The sequence below is a fragment of the Buteo buteo genome, chromosome 18 (genome assembly GCF_964188355.1).
Source record: "Buteo buteo chromosome 18, bButBut1.hap1.1, whole genome shotgun sequence".
Lineage (NCBI taxonomy): Eukaryota > Metazoa > Chordata > Aves > Accipitriformes > Accipitridae > Buteo > Buteo buteo.
The window spans coordinates 21,884,805-21,904,224 of NC_134188.1; the positions used below are offsets into that span (position 1 = coordinate 21,884,805).

Below are 19,420 nucleotides of genomic sequence, written 5' to 3' on the forward strand. Positions count from 1 at the left end.
CTTCTGCACGTCCCTCCATCTGTAACGTGTATGAGAAAATACGGAGTTAGCACAGTGGCATTAACCATGCTTATATTCTAAAAGAAAAAAAGACTTCAAACTTTGTTGCATGGGACAGGCTGCAGTAATAAAGATTTTTAAGACCACAGAGGATTGTTATCCCATTGCAGTGATCTGCTATTTTATGGTGGCATGCGATCATCTGTGATGTTTTGTCTGTAACCTTAGGTCTTGTATTTGTTAGAGGTGAACAGAAGGGTTCTGGGGCTGCTGCATCTGGAGCAGGCTTTGTGAATCCTTGTGGATTAAACATCAAGTATGTAATTGCTTGCAGTTGCAAAAGGCTGGTGTGATGATCCCTGTGGTGCCTTCAAATCCCATGGTCTGACCCAGTCTGATACCCTGCATATGTCATATAAATTGAGCCCATAACTTCTAACTGAGCTAAAGCATACCTTTATCTGTAATGTATATATTTTACTATATATACATTACTCTACAGATATTCTTTCTCCATGTATGGATGCATATATATACATTCTATAGAGCAATATGACCAAGAAGAGCAGTCTAAATGCTACAGTAGATGAAAACGTTATATCACCTTCTACATGGGGAGCTCGCCATAGCTATCTGTGATCCAGCTGGCTCTAGACTCTTCTACACCTCTTATAGTTTTTCTTGCCATTGTTTGTTGTGCAGAGGGGTCCTGATCAAAACTCACGGCTCCTGCTGTGTTAGGTTTCTTGTGTCATGATGAACTTAAGTTAACAGTCTGCATGAATGGATAGTATATAGTCACTGCAAAGTCTAATAAACCAGAAGACACACAGCTGTATAATGCCAAGAATTCTCAAGGTATGTGGTTTGAAAACCACACCAATGTAAGTTTATAACTGCGGCTCAATTCATTTCCTCATAATGCCGTAGAAGAATAGACATTATAAGGTCCCTCTTTATATGTCAGAGATTCATTCTCTAGTAAGTTTAAAGAGTATTTCATTGGCATTCTCTTAGATGCCAAACTGTTAAATGCAAGGCCACAGCACAAAGAAGTTTCTTAAATTACTGGAGGAATAAATTAGCTCTTATAACACGCTTTGAAACTTCAACTGCATTCTGTAGCAACCCGCAAATCCCCAAGTGTATATAGAATCCCACTCCACAAACAATTGTTTCCTTCCTGCTGCTGAAAAATAGCTTAAATAAAATCCTAAGAGCTCAATGCTGAATATAAGTGTGCATTTCATTGCTTTATAGCTTCTTTTGTAACACTCTTTCTAGTTTTTTAATCAAGAATTTAACCAGCGCTTCAATCAAATTTGTATTCAAGAGAGGCTTGCACATTAGACAAAGTGCATTCATGTGCATCTGACAGCAAGCACTCTGCATCTTGGAGATAAAGACTCTAAATCAGATTCAAGCTCTATTTTGCAGTGCCAGGTAAATTTTAGAAACCCAGCATTTGTAATTTGTTTCTCACTAAGTTGCAAAAAATGAGTTTCATGGCTATTGTCAGCCAATAGGAGGTAAAAGATGAGAAGCCCCCTGGCAAGGCACTATTCAGTGTCTGCACAACAGCAGGGAGACAATTCATGGCTGCAGAGAAAACCTTATTTTTACTTTTATAAATATATAATTCATCCCTGCTCTGAGAAGCATATAAGCCAGAATTTCAAAATGAAGGAAATAAAGTATGTGAAAGAGCCCATATAGTAACAATAAAGTCAAAAGCATACGTGTGCGCGAGTATATATATCTTCCTGTGGCAGTGTGTGCATGAGCCAAAAATGCTCAAAATGGTGTGAGCTTGTTAAAAATAACCCTTCATATAATCCTGTCCTATATCCTCAGCAGACAATAGTGGGAGATCTTATATGTAGCCATTTCTGCAGCTCATTTAGAAATGAGCTACTACAGGCACAGCCCTTCCCTCACTCTGCACCTTGCGCTTTTGCCAGTCCGTTGTGGAAGGGGTGTGCAGGAATTCCCACCTTTGCCATTTGACCTGTTGTGTAGCCCCAAGCAAGTGATGTCCCTGTTTCCCTGCCCACATTTGTCCCTCTTGCACATATAGACCATAAACTTCTAAGGGGGTACTGTGAAAGGTCCCTGACATATTTCCAGGCACTCTTGAAATGGAGATAATAATTCTATCAATTCAGGGCCAGGAAAAGAAAACAGACTTCTCTTCTGACAGTTCACACACAGCTTTATGGTTTTGTCATGACCCTCGATCCAGCACTGATGGGGAGAAGACAGATGTGCAAAGTCAAGATATATATGGCCACTCTCTCCCAGGGATATAGTGGAAGCTGTGCCCCCAGCCAGAGGCTGAGCCAACAACTCGGGGAGCTTTCTCGATTTCAGATTGCTGCTTTGGGAGAACATAGTCTGACAACCTCCAAAGCAAGCTATGAAGCCCCTTTATTTTGTTGTCCCTTGGAACAGTATTAGGCAGGAGAAGCTGATTCACTTTTGAGAAAACTGTGTGAAATCCTTTCAGTGATAATGAGTTAATTCAGTTAGCTCACAGTGTGCTAGTTGATGGGCATTCCTAGTTTAAAAAAGGTGTTCTGCTCATGTTCGTACAAAAAGAGGCCGTGATTCACGAGTTCTGAGAAGGCACCTTGAAGAACATTAAAAAGCAGAATAAAATTCCTGTTGTGTTAGAAAATTGGAGCCCAGCCCGAAGAGGTGTCACATTTACCTTCACTCACTCAGGTCCAATGTCAAGAAGTAACAATTCCCTGCACCATTCAGGAACAGACCAAAGCCGTCAGCCTGGCCAGCGGTCCTGTGGCATGGGAAAGGCCTTTTAATGTTGTATTTCCTCCTCCCACAGCTTCCCTGTCTTTTACCAGGCAAGCATGGACCATAAAGTTGGTTTTCATTATTGGTGTCTGCCTTCCATGGTAGCTGTGCTGATGTCTGTGCTTTTTCATCTTGTCTTTAATAGTACTTAGTCATCTACTTCTCCTCTGATGCAAAATTAAGTAAGGTCTACCAGATGGTTTAGAGGATTAGGAGGCTGCAGGCCACATGGCTTGTAGATACAGAAGCCAGCAATGTCCTGTATTGTATCTTCAGTATTTGGTACAGATGAGTAAATTTAAGCAATCAGTTCTGCAAAAGACCAAATAAAAGTTATTCTTGCTTGGGTTGATCTAAAGATTCAAATCTATTTCTGATGAAATTTTGGAACTTTTGTTGTTAAATGCATTATTTTTAGTAAATCAAACTCACACAGTAAAAAATTCTTAGAAAATCTGTTTGCAGTAAATTATTTTCTTCTAATTGTTTTTTTAATCAAAATTGAGACTAGTTAGAGTTTCAGCTTCACTGAGAAACTGGAACCCTTTTGTAGAAATGAAAATATTCTGTGCTAACACCAATTTTCATCAGGAAAACAACATTACTGTAAAAAAAAGTTGTTTTCACTAGATCATATTCATACTTAATATTTTACAGTTTTATAGGCCTTTCTGTATTTCCAAAAAGTTGGAAATTTAGTCCATTGCAGGTCTGAAGTCCTCCCAAATTTGTTCCACCTACTTACAATGACATAATGAGAGATTTTATCCAGCCCTGAAATTCTCTTCCTCTCTCTCGTGGGGCTCGTGTACGTGTCCAGCTGTCACTAGGCATAGATGACATAACATTCAACGTACAAGGAAACCTCTTCTGCCTGCAGATATTGGGTTAAAAATGTCAAAATAGTTTGTGAAAATTTTGCATTTGTTTCAGGTTGCAGTGTAGATTTTTTGAAAATACTGTCTCTGTATCATACAGAATGAAGTTTCTCCTTTATGAAAGAGGCAGCGATGAAGCCCATGCATCACCCCCTAGGTATGCTCATAGTGCAATAATGTATGATGGTTTTGACTCCTCACAATTCAAGATGCTAAAGCTACTAGTTAGTGAACCAGTTCAAACAAAACTAGCTGGCACTCTTTCCACTGTTCATAGTGGAGATGGCAAGCACAGGCACCCCAAACAGACCTTCTGCATGTAGTCTAAAACAGTTTAAGTTAACTCTTAGACGTACACAGTCAAATTACACTGAAGTTGAGTTCTCTCCTTCTCTTAGAGCATTTTCAACACAAAATTGCGGGATGCTTTTTCCAAGAAGAGGCACGCAGTATTTTACAAAACAGGCAAAGTGAACGTATTTATTTTGAGTTTTGTTAGCAGTGAATCTTTCCCCTAGATAGTGGAATTAGGTCCTGCAGATAGGAAGAGCTTGTCTTGATTCTCCAAGGCACAGTAAATGCATTTGCTTGGGGCCTGAGGGTGGAGACCTATCGCTAGGAGAACTAATGCTACTGCCCAAGATGCTTCTCAGCTGTGCAAAGCAACCTCATTGTGCTGGCGCTCAGCTTGGCACTTTCTCCTCTGTCACATAAATCTCCTCAAACAACTTAATGGTGCACTTTTGCAAAGCAGACAGGGAAGTTTTTCCTCTTTTTTATCTTTGCTCACTAGGAGTGACTCAAGAATCCGGAGATTTAGTGTTATGGACTCTGCTACAAAGAGCAGTGTCAAATGTCCTGTTTGCTATGCACATGGCCACAACCACCACAAAAACATTGCAAAATTTACAGCAAATCTGTAGTGGGGTGGAGAATAGCTCACTCAAATTTAGGCTGGCTGAGACCAGTATGGTGCTGGCTGGTGGGAGTAGGAAAGCTTTGACAAGCTGGCAAGATACTGACTTTGGTTTTATGCAAATTGATCCTCACAAGATCAAAGTCTCAAGGTTTTCCCAATTTATAGATATGCAAAAAAGCAATAATAGTCACAAATTCCTTCTCGTGTCTTTCACGCACTAAGAATCTGCCTGATTATAATCTGGCCTCAGGGATGCACATAGTCCTTACCTCCACTGTCTGGATCTCCCCAGTAGTGCGTCTCCATTTATGGCCAATTTCTGGTATTTGAAAGGAAAGGGGGAAAAACCCAAAGACCAGACAAACCACCTCACTCTCAGAATGTATCTGATAGGGGTGAGGGGGGTAAGTCTTTTCTTCCCCATGGTCCTAGTAGTTATTAAGTGGCCACAATCCTCAAGTATGAGGTTTGAATATAATAATTGTCTTACAGCAGAGGCATAACAATCCTGAGCACGCAGAGGGCAATGCATGAAGCCATATACTCTTTAGGGAGAAATCATAAGGTCATGGAACCGAACTGAATGTATTCTATTCTATGGAGTGCCTATAAAATACCAAGGCAAGAAAGGACAACCATCCATCTAATGGATCCATCTAATCTTTTGCTCCCCAGTCCATTCTTTTCTGCACAGACTGTACCATTTATCCCCCCAAATATTAAAGCATATTAAAAAATAAGTCTGCAGACAGCAACCCAAATGGAAGGAGAAGCCGGAGAGCATCCCTCACCCAAAGCAGACCTGAGCTTCGTGACAGGGGCACAGGTGTGGAAGGCAGCGTTGATCTGAAGCTGGAAACGAACCTGAACCTTCCACTCTTTCGGGGAGTAATTGGGCCACTGGGTTTTTGTATGAGAAGTGGTAGTAGTGACGATGATGTCACCATTTTAAAGGATAAAAGAGCTCATTTCTTTGAAAAAACGGATGCGAGGACCTGCCTTCTTCAGTGAACAGAATATATAGAATGCAGTATATAAAAAGTATGTGTAGTATAGATGACATACATTCTACATACGCAGTATATAGGTTATATATACAGTATAGCGTGCCTGTAGATTTTATACACCGACTGAAACGCCTAACCGCCCACAGCTGCTCCGTCTCCAGGGGAAGGAGGACCAAGCACCCCTTTCCAAGCCCTCCCCAGGGACGAACCACCCCTCCACGCACCTTCGCTCCCCCTCCACGTCCCGCCGGGGCTCCCCTGCCCCACAGCCGGGGCCCCACGTCAGGGCCCCCCCTCGCACAGCAGGGGCCCAGGCTTTTCTCTCCTGATGCCCTTCGCTAAAGGGAGAAAACACGAAGGTAAAAGGAGAAAGGGCCGCAACGCGGCGGCGGGGCGAGGGGCTCCCTCAGGCGCCGCGATGGCGGGAAAACGAAGCCCCGGCCGGGCCAACCGCCTCCCCTCAGGGCCGGGCGGGCAAACCGCCTCCCCTCAGAGCCGGCCGGCGCTGCGGAGGTGGAGCCCCGGCGGGCACCCCGCCTCCGCCCCGCTCCCCTCCGCCGCCGGCTGAGCCTTAACAGGTAACGGAGGAGGCGCGACCCGCCGCGGGGTGGAGGCGGGATCCGCTTCCCGGGTTGCCTTTCGTTTCGGCGGAGGACCGCCGGGCCGGTCGCACCTGCGCCGGGCCCGGCCCGCCCTCTCGCCGCGCCTCTCCCGCCCCGCCGGGTGCCTCGTCCCCGGCCACCGCCGTCCCCGCTCCGCGCCCGCAGGAGCCGCCGAGCAGGGCGATGGTGCCGGTGTGCGGCGGGGCGGGCGGCCGCCTGCTGCGGATGGCGGGGGCCGGCCGGAGGCCGCTTCTCCTCAGCGTCGGCCGGGGCCGCGGCTGCCAGGCGGGGGGCGGCCCGGCCACCCGCGGCGGGGCTCTGGCCGTCAAAAAGAGGGGCTACGACATCACCAGGAACCCCCACCTCAACAAGGTGGGTGCCCGCCGGGGGGGGGGGGGGTGTTTTCCAGCGGCCTGGGTGAGAGGGAGGGGAGAGGGGCTCGGGGGCGGCCGGGAGGTGGGCGACGGTGCTTGGCGTGGGTCGCAGGTGTCCCGGTTTGCCCCAGCGTGGAGCCCCACTCCGAAAGGGGGTGAAGCGCTGAGGGGAGCGGGGCTGGGGGGGGAGCGAGGGGCCGGTTTGATGGGCCTTCGCCTGCTGGTTCGGTCATCGGCGGCCTCCTTCGGAGACGGTCATCCGGCTTCCCTCGGCCCGCTGCGGCTCGGCGGTGGTGGAAGAGCCTGCGTAGGGCAGGAGCGGCTTTGGCCGGGACCTGAAGCCGGTTGCCTGAGATCACGAAAATACCTGGGGTGTTCTGATGCACGTCGTGCGAAGCGTGTAGCAGCGGAACCGATGGCTCCCACCGTCGTGTTGGAAGAAGCACGCGTGGCTGTTCCTGCGGTAAAGCTTCCTTTCGTCGAGCGTCCATAGCAATGTGTGTTCCGCTACCAAAGCAGCGTGTTTTGCTGGGATGAAGATGTATTCGTACTCAATACTGCAGAAACCTTAATATTAATCAAAAACAAAAAAAAGCTTTAGGAGAAAGGTTTTCAGCAAGTCTGCGAGGTGTGTAAAATGAGATCCTGTAACTATGACTCTCTTAAGATGGGATCATAGTTACTAACTGGGCAGAGCTGCAGAGGTTACACCTCCTCGTGGTCCCGCTGGATGCCCTTCGGGGTAACCAAGTTAACCTCTGCCCCAGTGCGGGAATTATAGCTACTTCCCCCCTATCGTCTGGCCTCACCGACCATTCGATAGATTCAGTTTGGTGATACAAATTCCTGGCAACGATTTCCAGTCGCTGCCCAAAGCCTTGCCTACGGGCACAGTTGGGCTCAGTCACACAGCACTTGAGGGGGTGTTGTTTGACTTATACTACTCCTGTATCTGGACTGCCAAAATGGGTCGGCTGATGCGAATTTCCTTCGTGTCGGTGGCCACACAAACAAGTCCTTTGGACTTGCGTGACAATGTGGTCTCCTGTTCCATCCAAGACCACAAAACTGGGGGATTGCTGGAAGTACGTGTCACATCAACCTAAATTTTGACAAAATATTAATTGGACTTGACAAATTCTGCCGAATTGGACTATTCACTGGATTGGACACAGGTGGACGGGCCACCTTTACTTAACTCGGAAAAGAAGCATATATACTTTTATGTGTTTGTTAAATAGCCCCACACTACTTTTCCATCCCTTTCCATAACTTAAAGGGGGAAGAAAAATAATCTGGATGCAGATTTTGGGGATCAAATGTGTTAGATTCGAGAACGTTGGGTTCCAGTTTCTTCCATTAATATTGCCAGCAGTAACTATAAATATGTTAATTACCTTAAAAATAAGCAGGTATTAAACATGGTATTGGTAGTTGATGGGGCTGCGACTATTTATCATCTGCTTGGTATGTAGTTATCCAGTATACGAGCCTCCTGTGACTTCTTCTGGACTGGAGACTCTTTGGATGACAACTTTTACTTTGTGTATTATGTTGTATGCTGGGCTGCATCTCCTGGTGCCATTTCAACATCCATAAAGGTGCACCCCTAAGGACCAAGGCACGCGATGACACAGGATGTTACTGAATATGCAACAATTTTGTAAGCAGTCTGGTTTGAATCATTATACAGTGCGTGTCTGTAAGACTGAAGAGAAATTTCCAGCTATCTCATAAGCAACAGTAATTTGTCAGCATTAAGTGGTTTTGATGGGGTTTTCTTCAGCATCTGGCTTGTTCTCTCGGGTGTTCAATGATAGTTACAAAGAGCGACATAGCTCATGTTTCTAGTAGTCTTACATATGTCAATTTGAACTGAAAAATTAATACTTTGACCTTTGCTCAGTGTAATGCAATAACAACACACAAACAGTTGAATCTATCGTGTGTTTTAAATTGATCTGGCTACCGCAGAAGTAGACTTTGAATGTCCCATTTGATAATTTTCAGAACTGAGGCTTTTCTAAAGTATTTTCCCCCCTTCCACTGAAATAAAGAATTTTTCTTTAAGTCTAAATGGAATTTTGATCCATGTTGAGAGAAGGGAAGAAAACTGCTTTTGTTAGAGGTAAAATATATTCTAATGTGCCATGTTTAATTGGCCGTGAGAAATCTCCCAGCAGGTCTCCAGCATGGATGTTTGCTGTTTATGTTGTTATGTTCCTCTGTCAGTACAGACCTTGCATTCATTGATGTAGTCATCTACAGAACAGGAGGACAGAAATGGCTAACATCTATGGTAAGAGATAAGGACTGCCTGTTCACATACCTAGGTAACTAGCAACTTGTCATTAGTAAACGCTCAGGCCCTCTTTCAGACTTTTCTAAACAGGCTTCTATTTCTCTGTTGCTCTTAACAGTTTGTTGTAGTATCTAAGGAATTAACTGTGTTCAACTGAAATGGGATATTTCAGCCAGTACATATTTTGTCAACGTATGACCAATGGCCCTTTGGTCTGCTACGCTGCAGTGGAGTAGGTCAAAATTAGGGATCTCGGTAGGTTTTCAGCTGTTGTACTCACTGCATAGCAATTGCTGTTTATCCCTTTGGTAGCTAAATGCAGGCATGGGGTCATTGCTGTTTTTCTGCAGTGGCACTTACTTTAAAGCTTTCATCTGACTGAAGGCTGCTTTGCAGGGGATGGTCCTTGCATCTCTCCAAGAACATCTGAAGAAGTTTTTCAGAAGTGAGGCTTTGGGCAGCAAGTGTTCTGCTGCTTTATTCAATGCCCTGACTGTTTTACAGCTTTTGGCTGAAGTTTAAAGTCTCAGTCTAAAGCTATGAAGTGTGTGGTGTTTATCCAATGAAGAAGACTATGTCCCTCCAGCAGAATCACAGACAGTTTTATGGTCTGAGGTTATTGATCCAAGTCTTTGCTTGCTTACTAGGTTGAAGGTGCTTTGAAGAAGAAGCAGACTTGGAAGTCACTGCTGCAAGGTCCTCTGTAATACCCTAAATATCAGTAAAAGCAGGCTGTCCTCCGGAAGCTCCTCTGTTTTCCAAATCTGCCTGAGAAGAAAAAAATCCATAGAAAAACCAGTCATGGATGTAAGAAATTTGCAGTTGTTTCTTTCCTTTGCTCATTGTGAACTATGTGAAGTTGGCTGTTTTTCCTGATGTGAAGAAATGGAATTCCTAAATATTGATCAAGGGTGCCAACACTGTATTAGGCATGGTTTGTAAATGAGTTATCTCCGGTCCTTAAATTATTTGGCCAATCTATGCATCATGTTTAAGAGCTTGCTTGACTAGGCATTTGGGGGAAAATTTAGAGGAAAAAGCTGTCTTGCAGTTAAGGCAAGACTGCTTTCCATCTCTGAGACTGGGTTTGATTATGTCTCAGGCTTTCTGTGTGACATTGGGGAAGTCACGTGCAAGGAAATCTTGTAGGTTAAATCCTTGGACAGTAGGAGGAACTTTGAAGACGGAACCAGTTATGCTTCATGTATGCTGATGAGACTTTAAGTGCGCTGCATGTTTCTGTACTATTCAAATACTGTTCTTCCTTCTGTTGTGAAGTATTACAGCCCATGTCTGATCCAAGGGCAGGACTCGGGAAGCGTCAGCATTGTTCTGAAGGGTACTTGCGGTCTTAAAAGGCAATAGCAGTTGTTCTGTTGACAGAACAGTCTCGGAAATAATAGGAGGATGAAGAAGAGCTTGTTACATGTTTTCATGAAGCGCCTCATGAAGTAGTTCTTTTCCTGCCTTTGAATGCTGCAAAATTGGAAAAACTAAATATATTAACAATGTCAGATAACCATGGTGAGACCATTCTGTGGCGATCCAAGTGCAAGCTTGATTCCAGGAGGATTTGTTAGAAGCTTTGGCCATGTGTAAGTAAGTGACTTGCTGACAGGGCAGCGGTAGTGCTGGACTTGCTGAGAGACAAGTCTGTTCTACTGTGGGGCCTCAGCCTTGTGAAAAGCTAATTCAGCACTCAGATCCTGGGAGAAAAGATGGGGCATCTCTCACCCGCTACCTTATTTATCAAAGTTGCCTTGTGTTTGGTGTGATCACGGCCATGTTGTGTCCTCTCTCTGACGCTGTCAGTTCTGAAGATTTGTGCAATTCTGCTCATCTCAGATGTGCTGTTCGTGATTCCCCAGTTCTTCCAGGGACTCGGTCAAATTCACGTGTCCTCTCTGTGTTTTTACAAACATGGGCTAAGCTGGGCAATTCCCAGTTTGACCGCACACCTGTAGGGACTCAAAAATCTTGTCTTGTCCAAAATCGACTGTAATTTTGTTCGTGACATCTGACTGCACTTTTCAGTTGGAAGGTTGACGGCACTTCATGCATTTTGCTGGAAGTCCTAATTTTGAGATAAATCATGCCTCCTTGGAGGTCTGCCATCACAAACAGATGCAGAACTGGAGGTCACAGTTTGTTTTCAGAGTGGCAGGATATTGCCGTATTTGAAGGGCCAAGATAATACGCTAAACTTTTCTGCAACGTGCAGTGCAGGGGTCAGAATTTGGGGTCTTCTGTGTACATCTGGATAATGCCCTGTACCCTTCTGATGTGCATGCATGCTCTCCATTGCTTTTCATGGAATGTGTCATATGAATTACCAAAAAAAACCTCAACAAAACAAAATTACCAGTCTGGATCTGTAAGAATGAAACTTTGAAGAATTGCTGTAGGTTTCTGCAGCGTTTTTGAAATGTACTGCTGTACACATCATTAAAATGCTGAAAGTTTATTAGTCCTTCAGCTTTGTGGGGGTCAGAATTGAGCTAACTGAGGGTTCTTTGAACATAGTTTCAGTAATTTGCCACTGTAGCTGAGGAAAGAAATGATAGCAAATGCAAATGGCTGTACTCGGCAACTGCACTGAAACAGGCCTAAAATTAGCTGGATTTGTAAAATGATTGCATTTAAACAAAATTAGTAATGGGCACGAGAACAGCGTGTCTGAAATGGCAGTTGGCAACATCAAATCAAGGCAGGATTCTGTTTTCAAATTGGTAAATATCCTCTCTAAATCCACAAGGTTGTATTCTTACAACTGGAGTTTCTGGTTGGCTAGCTTTAAGTCTGGATAGACATATAACTACTGAGGTCCACCCAGGGCTTTAAGTGGCTGTGTGACTCCCAGCATTTACCATCTGTTTATGTTTTGCAAAGTAAGCGTATGAGGTGGGCACAGTTTGGAGGTTCCCCTCTTATTTTTCAGGAGCCCATAGCTATTCGAGCAAGTTTTAGGGGACAAGTTTTAGACTGGACAAGTTCATTTAAAAAAAAAAAAAATCCACTGAGGCTTACTAAATACACTAAAACCACACCTGGCTTAGAAAGTCCCCACATTGAAAATGGTGAAAGGATGGGACTGTATAGGGGAAGAGTATCCTATTTACCTGTGTTATTTACTCTCAAGGTTTATGGCTGCTGCTGGAGACAGGATGCTTGTGCAGATGAACTGACCCGATAGGACTCTCTTGTTTCTAGGGATATCAGACAAGACGCTTTCATGGGCAAACCCTGCAGCATGTGGGCCCCTTCAGACCCAAGCCAAACCATAGCTGAGAGAGAGCTCTTTATCAAATCGTGCTCTAACTCTTCTAGAGTTGAAACACGAGTGAGCTGGAGCACTGTGCCGTGTGATGAGTCTTCAATGGTGTCCAGAGCAGAGAGGCTGTTTTCATGTTTTTACTTGTCCTTTATTTCATCAGTCAAGCCTAGGTGTATTGCCATTGACTTCAGTGAAAGCAAACTCTGGGGAAATGAGCTTTGGCCCAGTATTTTTGCAAATGTGGTGGTGTTCTGGAAATATGATTGCTCAGTTAGCTTTGTTTTGCCTTCATCCTGGCATGTGAAGTTTCATTTTTGTTTGTTTGGTGTTAATGTCAAGCATATCTTTTTTTGAGTCCAAAGTATCTTTTGTCAATGGCATTTCCTAATGTTTTGGTACCAAAAAACTTGTCATTATGGCATGGTCAGCAAACTAAGCCCAAGCTAAATCTGTTGCTGCTTCTGGTATTAGCAGCAGCCTGTGAAAGTCCCTTTGCTTCCCCAGCTTGGATTCCAGTTCCTCTCCCTTATTATAGCCAAACCAGAAGGCCATCTGCCTTTCTGTCCCTCTGCGTAATCTCTTGCCAACACTGTCACTCTCCCCTTCTGGATGCCTCTAATGCGTTGAGAGTAAAGCTCTTGTGGAAAAGCTTGGAAGTGCAGAGGAAGTCTTTTGCTGCCAAGGCAAGAGGGGTGCTGATGTGGACCCTGCCTCTGTGTTGTACTAACCCTGTAATACATTGGTCCTTGTTTTGCCTTTAGCCCTTGTAAATGCATTGAGAGGTCTTGGAAGATTGGTTGGGCAGCTTTTATAAGTGCTGAGTTTGTTTGCAGTCACTATAAGATGTTAATAAAACCAAATTGTGTTTGGACCAAAATGCTTGTTTCTGTTTTCTGAGCAGTTTATGTTATAAAAATACCTTTAAAATTGTCTTTAAGTTGTGGAAATTTATCAGTTTGGCAGCTGCCTATGTTGCTTTCTTTTTATCATCCCCTTTCTTTTAGAGAAACCTTAATCCTTACACCAGGCATGTTTTGGTGGGGCAGAGCCAAGGCTGAATGTAGCTCTTGTTTCATAGAGTGGACTAAGTTTTTTGACATCTGAATAAGAATTGCACTTAAGTAACACAAACTGTTTGATAAGTAGTATGAAAACTGATATTGTTGCAGTTAGAATGGATCTAGGGCTGAACGTTACAGTTTGTTCAGCATTCCTGTTCATTGCATGTAGTGAAAAGTGTGGCAAACAACCAGTTGATTACTTTGGCAGCACTGTGGGTGTTGGTGGGAAGGCTGAGCGTATTATATGTGGGGCTGGTCCTGTAGTCTTCATTCCACTGACCTCAGCAGGCTTCAAGCCTTGCCCACTTAAGTAGCATGACATATAATGCCGTTGATGTTAGAAACTGTGTGCTGCTGTATGTTCAGATGAGTCATTAGTACTTGTCAGAATTAGTGGTGATTTAACTGAAGCTGCTGAAAGGCAGTGCTAATTCACAAGATGAAGAGAAGAGCAATTGTTTGTGGCTTGGTTTTGATTTCAGATGGATTTGCCATGCAGTAAGGTACCTACTAGAGACGGATCTGGCAGCTTTGTAGTGCTGCGTGGCAGAGTTTGACCCCTGAATTTTTCGGTTTGGCGGGTCAGATCTGACAATTGCTAAAAAAACCTGGACCTAGAGTAAACTCCATTTGACTTGATTTTGAATAAAGAGAATGTAAATTGAATTCCTCTTTAGCTTCTATAGCAGCAACCTCCAGAAGAACACTCTAGCTGCTGTTGCTGGCATTCATTCAGAGCTGAGAAAGGAAAGGTAGGTCTTTAACGAATAACTGCATTCTACTGATACCCCTTGCTGAAGGGGGAAGTTATGATTGTTTATAGTATTTAGGCTTCTCCAGGGCTTTGGGATAGTTTTCTTTCTCTGACTTGCTATAAGTGATGCTGATTTACCTTCCTGCCTCCACAACTTGCCTGGGTGATGGGAGGTACTGTGTAAACATCTGCTTTTGGCAGCTCTCCTGTGGTTTCAGTGTTTTATTCATTCTTCATTTCAAAGAGTACCACTGCCAGCACGTGCACCTGTGCAGACAGCACTCAGGCATTTCTAACACCAAGCCCCTTGCAGAGTTAGGGCCTGGAGTTTGATGCTGGAGCTGCCAATGCACGTGCCTGCTGGAGCTGAAAGCTGTATGCTGCCCTGCACAGGAGAAGCCTTGCCTTGTGCCTGTCTCTGATTAAATGCCATGCAGGAGTATAGATTGTCCTGTTTTGTGGCTTGTTTGGTTTTTTGTTTGGTTTTGGGGTTTTTGTGTGGTTTTGTTTTGGTTTTTTTTGTTTTTTTTTTTTACCAAGGGAGCAGGGAGCGAAGAGGCAAATGGTTATTTTAATTATCCTTGGGGTTATGGATCCAGAAATATTCTTACATTGGCAAAACCTAGGAGACAAGTCAGGCTGAAAAAACCCAAAGTTTTTACTTTGTCTCTTGCTTTTCCTCTGACTATTACTTACTTTTCTGTCTTTTTCTCACTGACTTAATCAGACCTGCTACCAAACCTTGGAGACCCTATTGTAGCTTTCGCCCAAATAAATTCTTTTGGGACAGACTTAGCTTTAGAGCTGTTGCTAGCAGGTCAGACAGGCCTTGATGCTTGGGGGAGAATAAACACTGTGCTGTAATTCCCTCTGTTTCAATAGAAGGCTTAGCACAACAGCAAACTTGACTACTTTCAGCTTATAATGTGCTCTAGTAGAGATGATGAGCATGTTTTTAATTTTTAACCTCCTCTTTGAGGCCCAGGGGTGACACTTGCTATCTGTATCCCCAAACAACATGACATTTTGATAAATGACTTATGTATTGTCAGCCTAATACAATATCTTTCTTTTAAAAATGTTTTAAATGGCAAAGCTTTTTATAGTTCTGCAGCTGCCAAACACAAAACTCAGACATACACTGAGCAGACTGTGGTTCTGACAAAGAAAATAACGCCAACACAAAAGTTTTCTGTGTATCAACATTTTCTGCTTCGCTTCACTTTGCAGCTCTCTGTTGCATATGTATCCTTTTTCAACATGTGGAACCATGGAACTGAAGCAGATTTTCAGTAAATATCTGTATTGTATATAAAAAAAGATTAGCTCCACATCTCAGAGCAATTTTTTTCTGTGTGTCTAGCTTATAAAGTTGTCTGTTTTGTAGTATGTCCATATGGATTAGCTCTGTTCAGCCTCGTAAAACATGTAGTTAAGGATTTACTGTGTTTCTCAACAGAGGAAGGAATTAGTTGTTTCAAATACAGCAGTACTATGTTCTCCTGGACGAGACATCTTGAGCTTTAAATCTTTGGCTTGGCTAATGGATTTGTCACTTCATGTAGCGGTTAAATTCATTATGGAAACTATTAAATCTCTGTTTAATCTTTATTTGAAGAATTTGATGTGAAACCTGCAGGTAATTTCAGCTGTGATTATCTGCAAATGAGAGAATGTGCCAAATCCTGTCATTTTTGGAAGTGTCCAGATTATTAAGAGTTTCTGTTGTCAGGATGGTCTAAGCATATAAGCAGGGCAGGGGTTGGAGGGAGAGGTAATATGTTTTATTAGGCCAGCTGATTTAGATGGGGGGGGGGGAGGAAGAAGTAAACCCAGGGATTTTCATGTTCATAGCCCTTCTTCTAACAACTCTTTTTTTTTTTTTTTTTTTATCCCCAGCCAGTTGGTCCAATAAACAAAAAACAACAAAAAACCCACCCAAAACCTCTCCTTGTTAGGCATTTCCTACCTCACAGGGAATTAGATGTCTTCATGTTGCCATTTGTGTCTGTAGCTAATTGCTGGGATAAAACAACTGTGTCTGTAAATCAGATCACTTGATCACAATTATTGGAGGGACAAGGCCCTTCTCTCCCCTAATACTGTATAAAGGTTTCTAAATCTAGCCATAAAATGGGCCAAATAATGAAAATTACTTGCTGAAGTGCCTAGTCTGAATACCATGGAAAAAACTAAATATAATTTAAAAACGTATTGTATCTCCCATTGATATGAATTTTTTTTAAACAGACCCTCTTTAAAAACAAAAAAAAACTGCTGGGGGAACAAACCACTTGCACTAGTGCAATGTGCATAAAGTCTGAATTCCAGCAGACTCTCTTGTAGGGAAGAGAAAAGAGTTGTGCAACAGTTGCAGGAGGATGAAAGACATTTGCACTAGAACAGTTTAGCAGTTCAGGTGGTTTCTGAGTGAGAGATGCAGTTTGTGCAAGAGGATCTCAAAGGATTTGAAGTGATGAGGGTGTTGGGAGGAAGAATTGAAAACTTCTCTCATCTCCCAGTGCCTCGTAGATAGCTGGGCTTGATGGGTGAAAGTGATGGAAAGCAATGATAAATGTGACCATGTGCTCCAAGTAGGTGCATCTACAGAAAACTTACCAAGTGTAAACTTACAAAGCGTAAGTTAATGCTGATTGTAATGCAGAATGGCTTGCGTTCTGCAGTGTCTGCTACTTTATACTCACTAGTGAGTTTGCTTACATTGGTGTCTTACAAGCTTGTCAAGTAAATCACATTCAAACGCAAACTTTGTTGCTCAAAGGTAATAAAAGAATTTTTTTCCCTCAAGTTTGGAGGATTTTCAGTGCACGTACCACTGGGACTTGTTTCTCATTGCACACATGCAACAGATTCCTCTTAGGTTTGGTAAATTGCCCAGGTTGTGATGTGCAGCAGTATTTATTAGAAGGAGACATGTGTGACATGCCTTTCACTCCGTATGCTGATGCCAGCAGCTTTTACTGGCTTATGTTGAGGGGAAAAAAACCCACCCCTTGCAACAGCACAGAGGTCTCCCTGAACATTGCTTTTTGGTTTCTAAGAGGCAGCGTAGGTTTAAGCCATTGGAAGGCTTTCCACTGATTTGAATAAACTTTGCATCAAGCCTTTTTTGAATCTAGGAATAAGCAATGACATCATTCAAGATGTAAGACCACTTGATCACAAAAGGATAAGATTAAAGCTAGTATTGTGTGAAATTTCACATCTTGCTCTGTTAATAGATAGTAATTAAAATGGAAGCATATGTGAAAAATTGTGCTTATTAATTGTTTAAGACAAAATCTCAAAGCAAAAATGGAATTTTCCAATATCATCAATTTCTAGTGATAGAGAATCACATGAAGGCTCTAGCTGCTTCCATAGTTGTGTGTCCCAAATATCAAAAGTACTTTTTCATACTCTTTTGTTTTAGTGTTATCTATACAAGCTCATTCATTTTCCTTATGACCTTTGGAGCAACCAACTCAGTGATGCCTTTCCAATGCCAAAAGCTGTCCTCTCGCATGCAGGCAAGAAGAAAGAGCTGGGCTTTTTCACAAGAGCTGCTGGAGGAAAAACAAGGACACTAAGCAAGATATCTTAGAGCTTGAAGCTGCCCTGGAGAGTTCTTGTAGTAGCTTAATAAAACTTACAAAAGTGCCTTTGAATTGTGACCTTCCAAATGTCCACTGGTCAAGGGTAACTGGGATTATGAAACCAGAATGAATGCATGACTGATGCTTGCTAAAACTGGGCACTCTCCCTAAAGGCAAGTAATTGTTTTGGATTTAACATGTTAACTGTATTTGAAGTTATAAGATAATGAGGTCATTTCTCATATAAATAGTAAAGAAGTGATGCAAAGGTGCTGGAAAGCTGCAGCAAGGCTCTGGCTGCTGCTGGAAAAAAGGTTTGGTGTTGGCCACTTTTTAAAAGTTAATTGCATTTTAAAGATAAGGTTTAATGGCTTTGGCAGTGAGAGTGCAACTGTAACCAGATCTTGTTGTTTTGTACAAGTGCCTTTCAGGTTTCTCTGCAAGGTCAAATGTCCTATTGACTGGCAGCTGGACTGCTTTGCTTGTAGGAATGTAACTGGTATTTGGTGGAGTTGCAAAATGAGTTTCCCACTGAAGCCAAATATAAAAGTGTGTGAGAGTCCAGCAGTTTCACTTCCTGCAAAGCTGGAAACCCTTGTAGAATTTATTAAGATTTCCTGCAGGGAAAGAGGGATATTAATCTTGTTTGATTTACAGAATCATAATATTTGCACTGCAATTTGTAACACAGAGCAAGAAGTTTTCAATTAGTATTTCCTGAGGAACAGCAAATTCAGTGAAGTGGATGCTTTTAACTTTTTATTTTATGTCAGAGAATAAATAAAGCAACTCACAGGACCTTAAATGTTCCACAGTGGTGGAGTAGGGAAGAAGAGCAGAGAACGTGATTACAGATCTTCTAGGAAGCAATGGACAGCTGAAACCATTCTCAAGTCTTTCTCAATGTCTTTGCTTGGTATCATCATAATATAATCTCTGAACTGTAGTGCTGTGTCATGTGAACTGTAGTACTGTATCAAGTCTGCTTGTAGGAGGCATAAACTTCAGTCTTGTTGATAAAACAGTCACTTGGTCAGTTCACCACTGGTTTTAATTTTCCTAGTGTTGCAAAATTTTTCTCAAACTCTGAGCTGATTGCAATGAACCCTGATTTGGGGCCCAGACCAAATTTGCTTGAAGTTCTGTGAGCCTCTTCCCTTTCAGGCTTGTAGTAATTTCTGGTTTGTAGTAATTTCATACTATGGGAAATGCTTTCTGTTAAAAAGAAGCTTCAACCTTAACTTTGAGGCAGTGTTACTTTTTCCTATCCAGGCAGAAAAATGCTGCTAGGAGAGGTAAGGGACTTGGGCTGAGGAGCCTCTAGTATGAGAGATTTTCCAGATCTGTGGTGTGTATGGTGGTGGGACTGTCTGGGTGCATATTACTTTATGCATTGCAGATATTCCTCATCTCCATTCTGGATGAGATGGGCCATATATCTGGGACTTCTGGATATCCAGCATCTGCTTTACATATAGTTCTGTACATATGCAGAGGGTGATTATCTTTTGGAGGCATTGGATTTACTGCCCACTTGCAGATTAACTCTGCATGTAAGACTGTAGCTCTGAGCCAGCGTCTGGACTTTCAGAAATCCTAGGGCAATGGCCAAAGTCCTTACATTTTTTTTCCCCAATAAAATATCTAGGTGGAAACAGAGGACATGCCTTGAGATACCAGTACATGAGAAAGTAGATCTCAAAGCTCATTCTTCAGAGAGAACATCTATATACATGTTTGGTAATTCACCTGACAAATACGAGGTGAAGAAAAAAAGATACTAGAAGTTGTAAAGGTACTTGTTTCTTAATTTGTAGAGCAATAAATATCTTCATTATC

At 42.9% G+C, this 19,420-nt stretch overlaps 1 protein-coding gene across 2 annotated transcripts in view; it reads left to right on the forward strand.

The window, feature by feature from the left end:
* The first annotated feature begins 6,207 nt into the window (after positions 1-6,207).
* ME3 (malic enzyme 3) overlaps positions 6,208-19,420 on the forward strand; it is a 128,184-nt gene continuing 114,971 nt past the window's right edge. Inside the window, exon 1 of one of the 2 annotated variants that reach the window (XM_075050133.1) lies at positions 6,208-6,592. In XM_075050133.1, the coding sequence (XP_074906234.1) occupies positions 6,404-6,592 (189 nt within the window). In that variant the 5' untranslated portion in view covers positions 6,208-6,403. Of the gene's footprint in view, positions 6,593-9,682; positions 9,704-19,420 lie in introns of those variants that run through there. The other variant, XM_075050134.1, reaches the window with a different exon arrangement.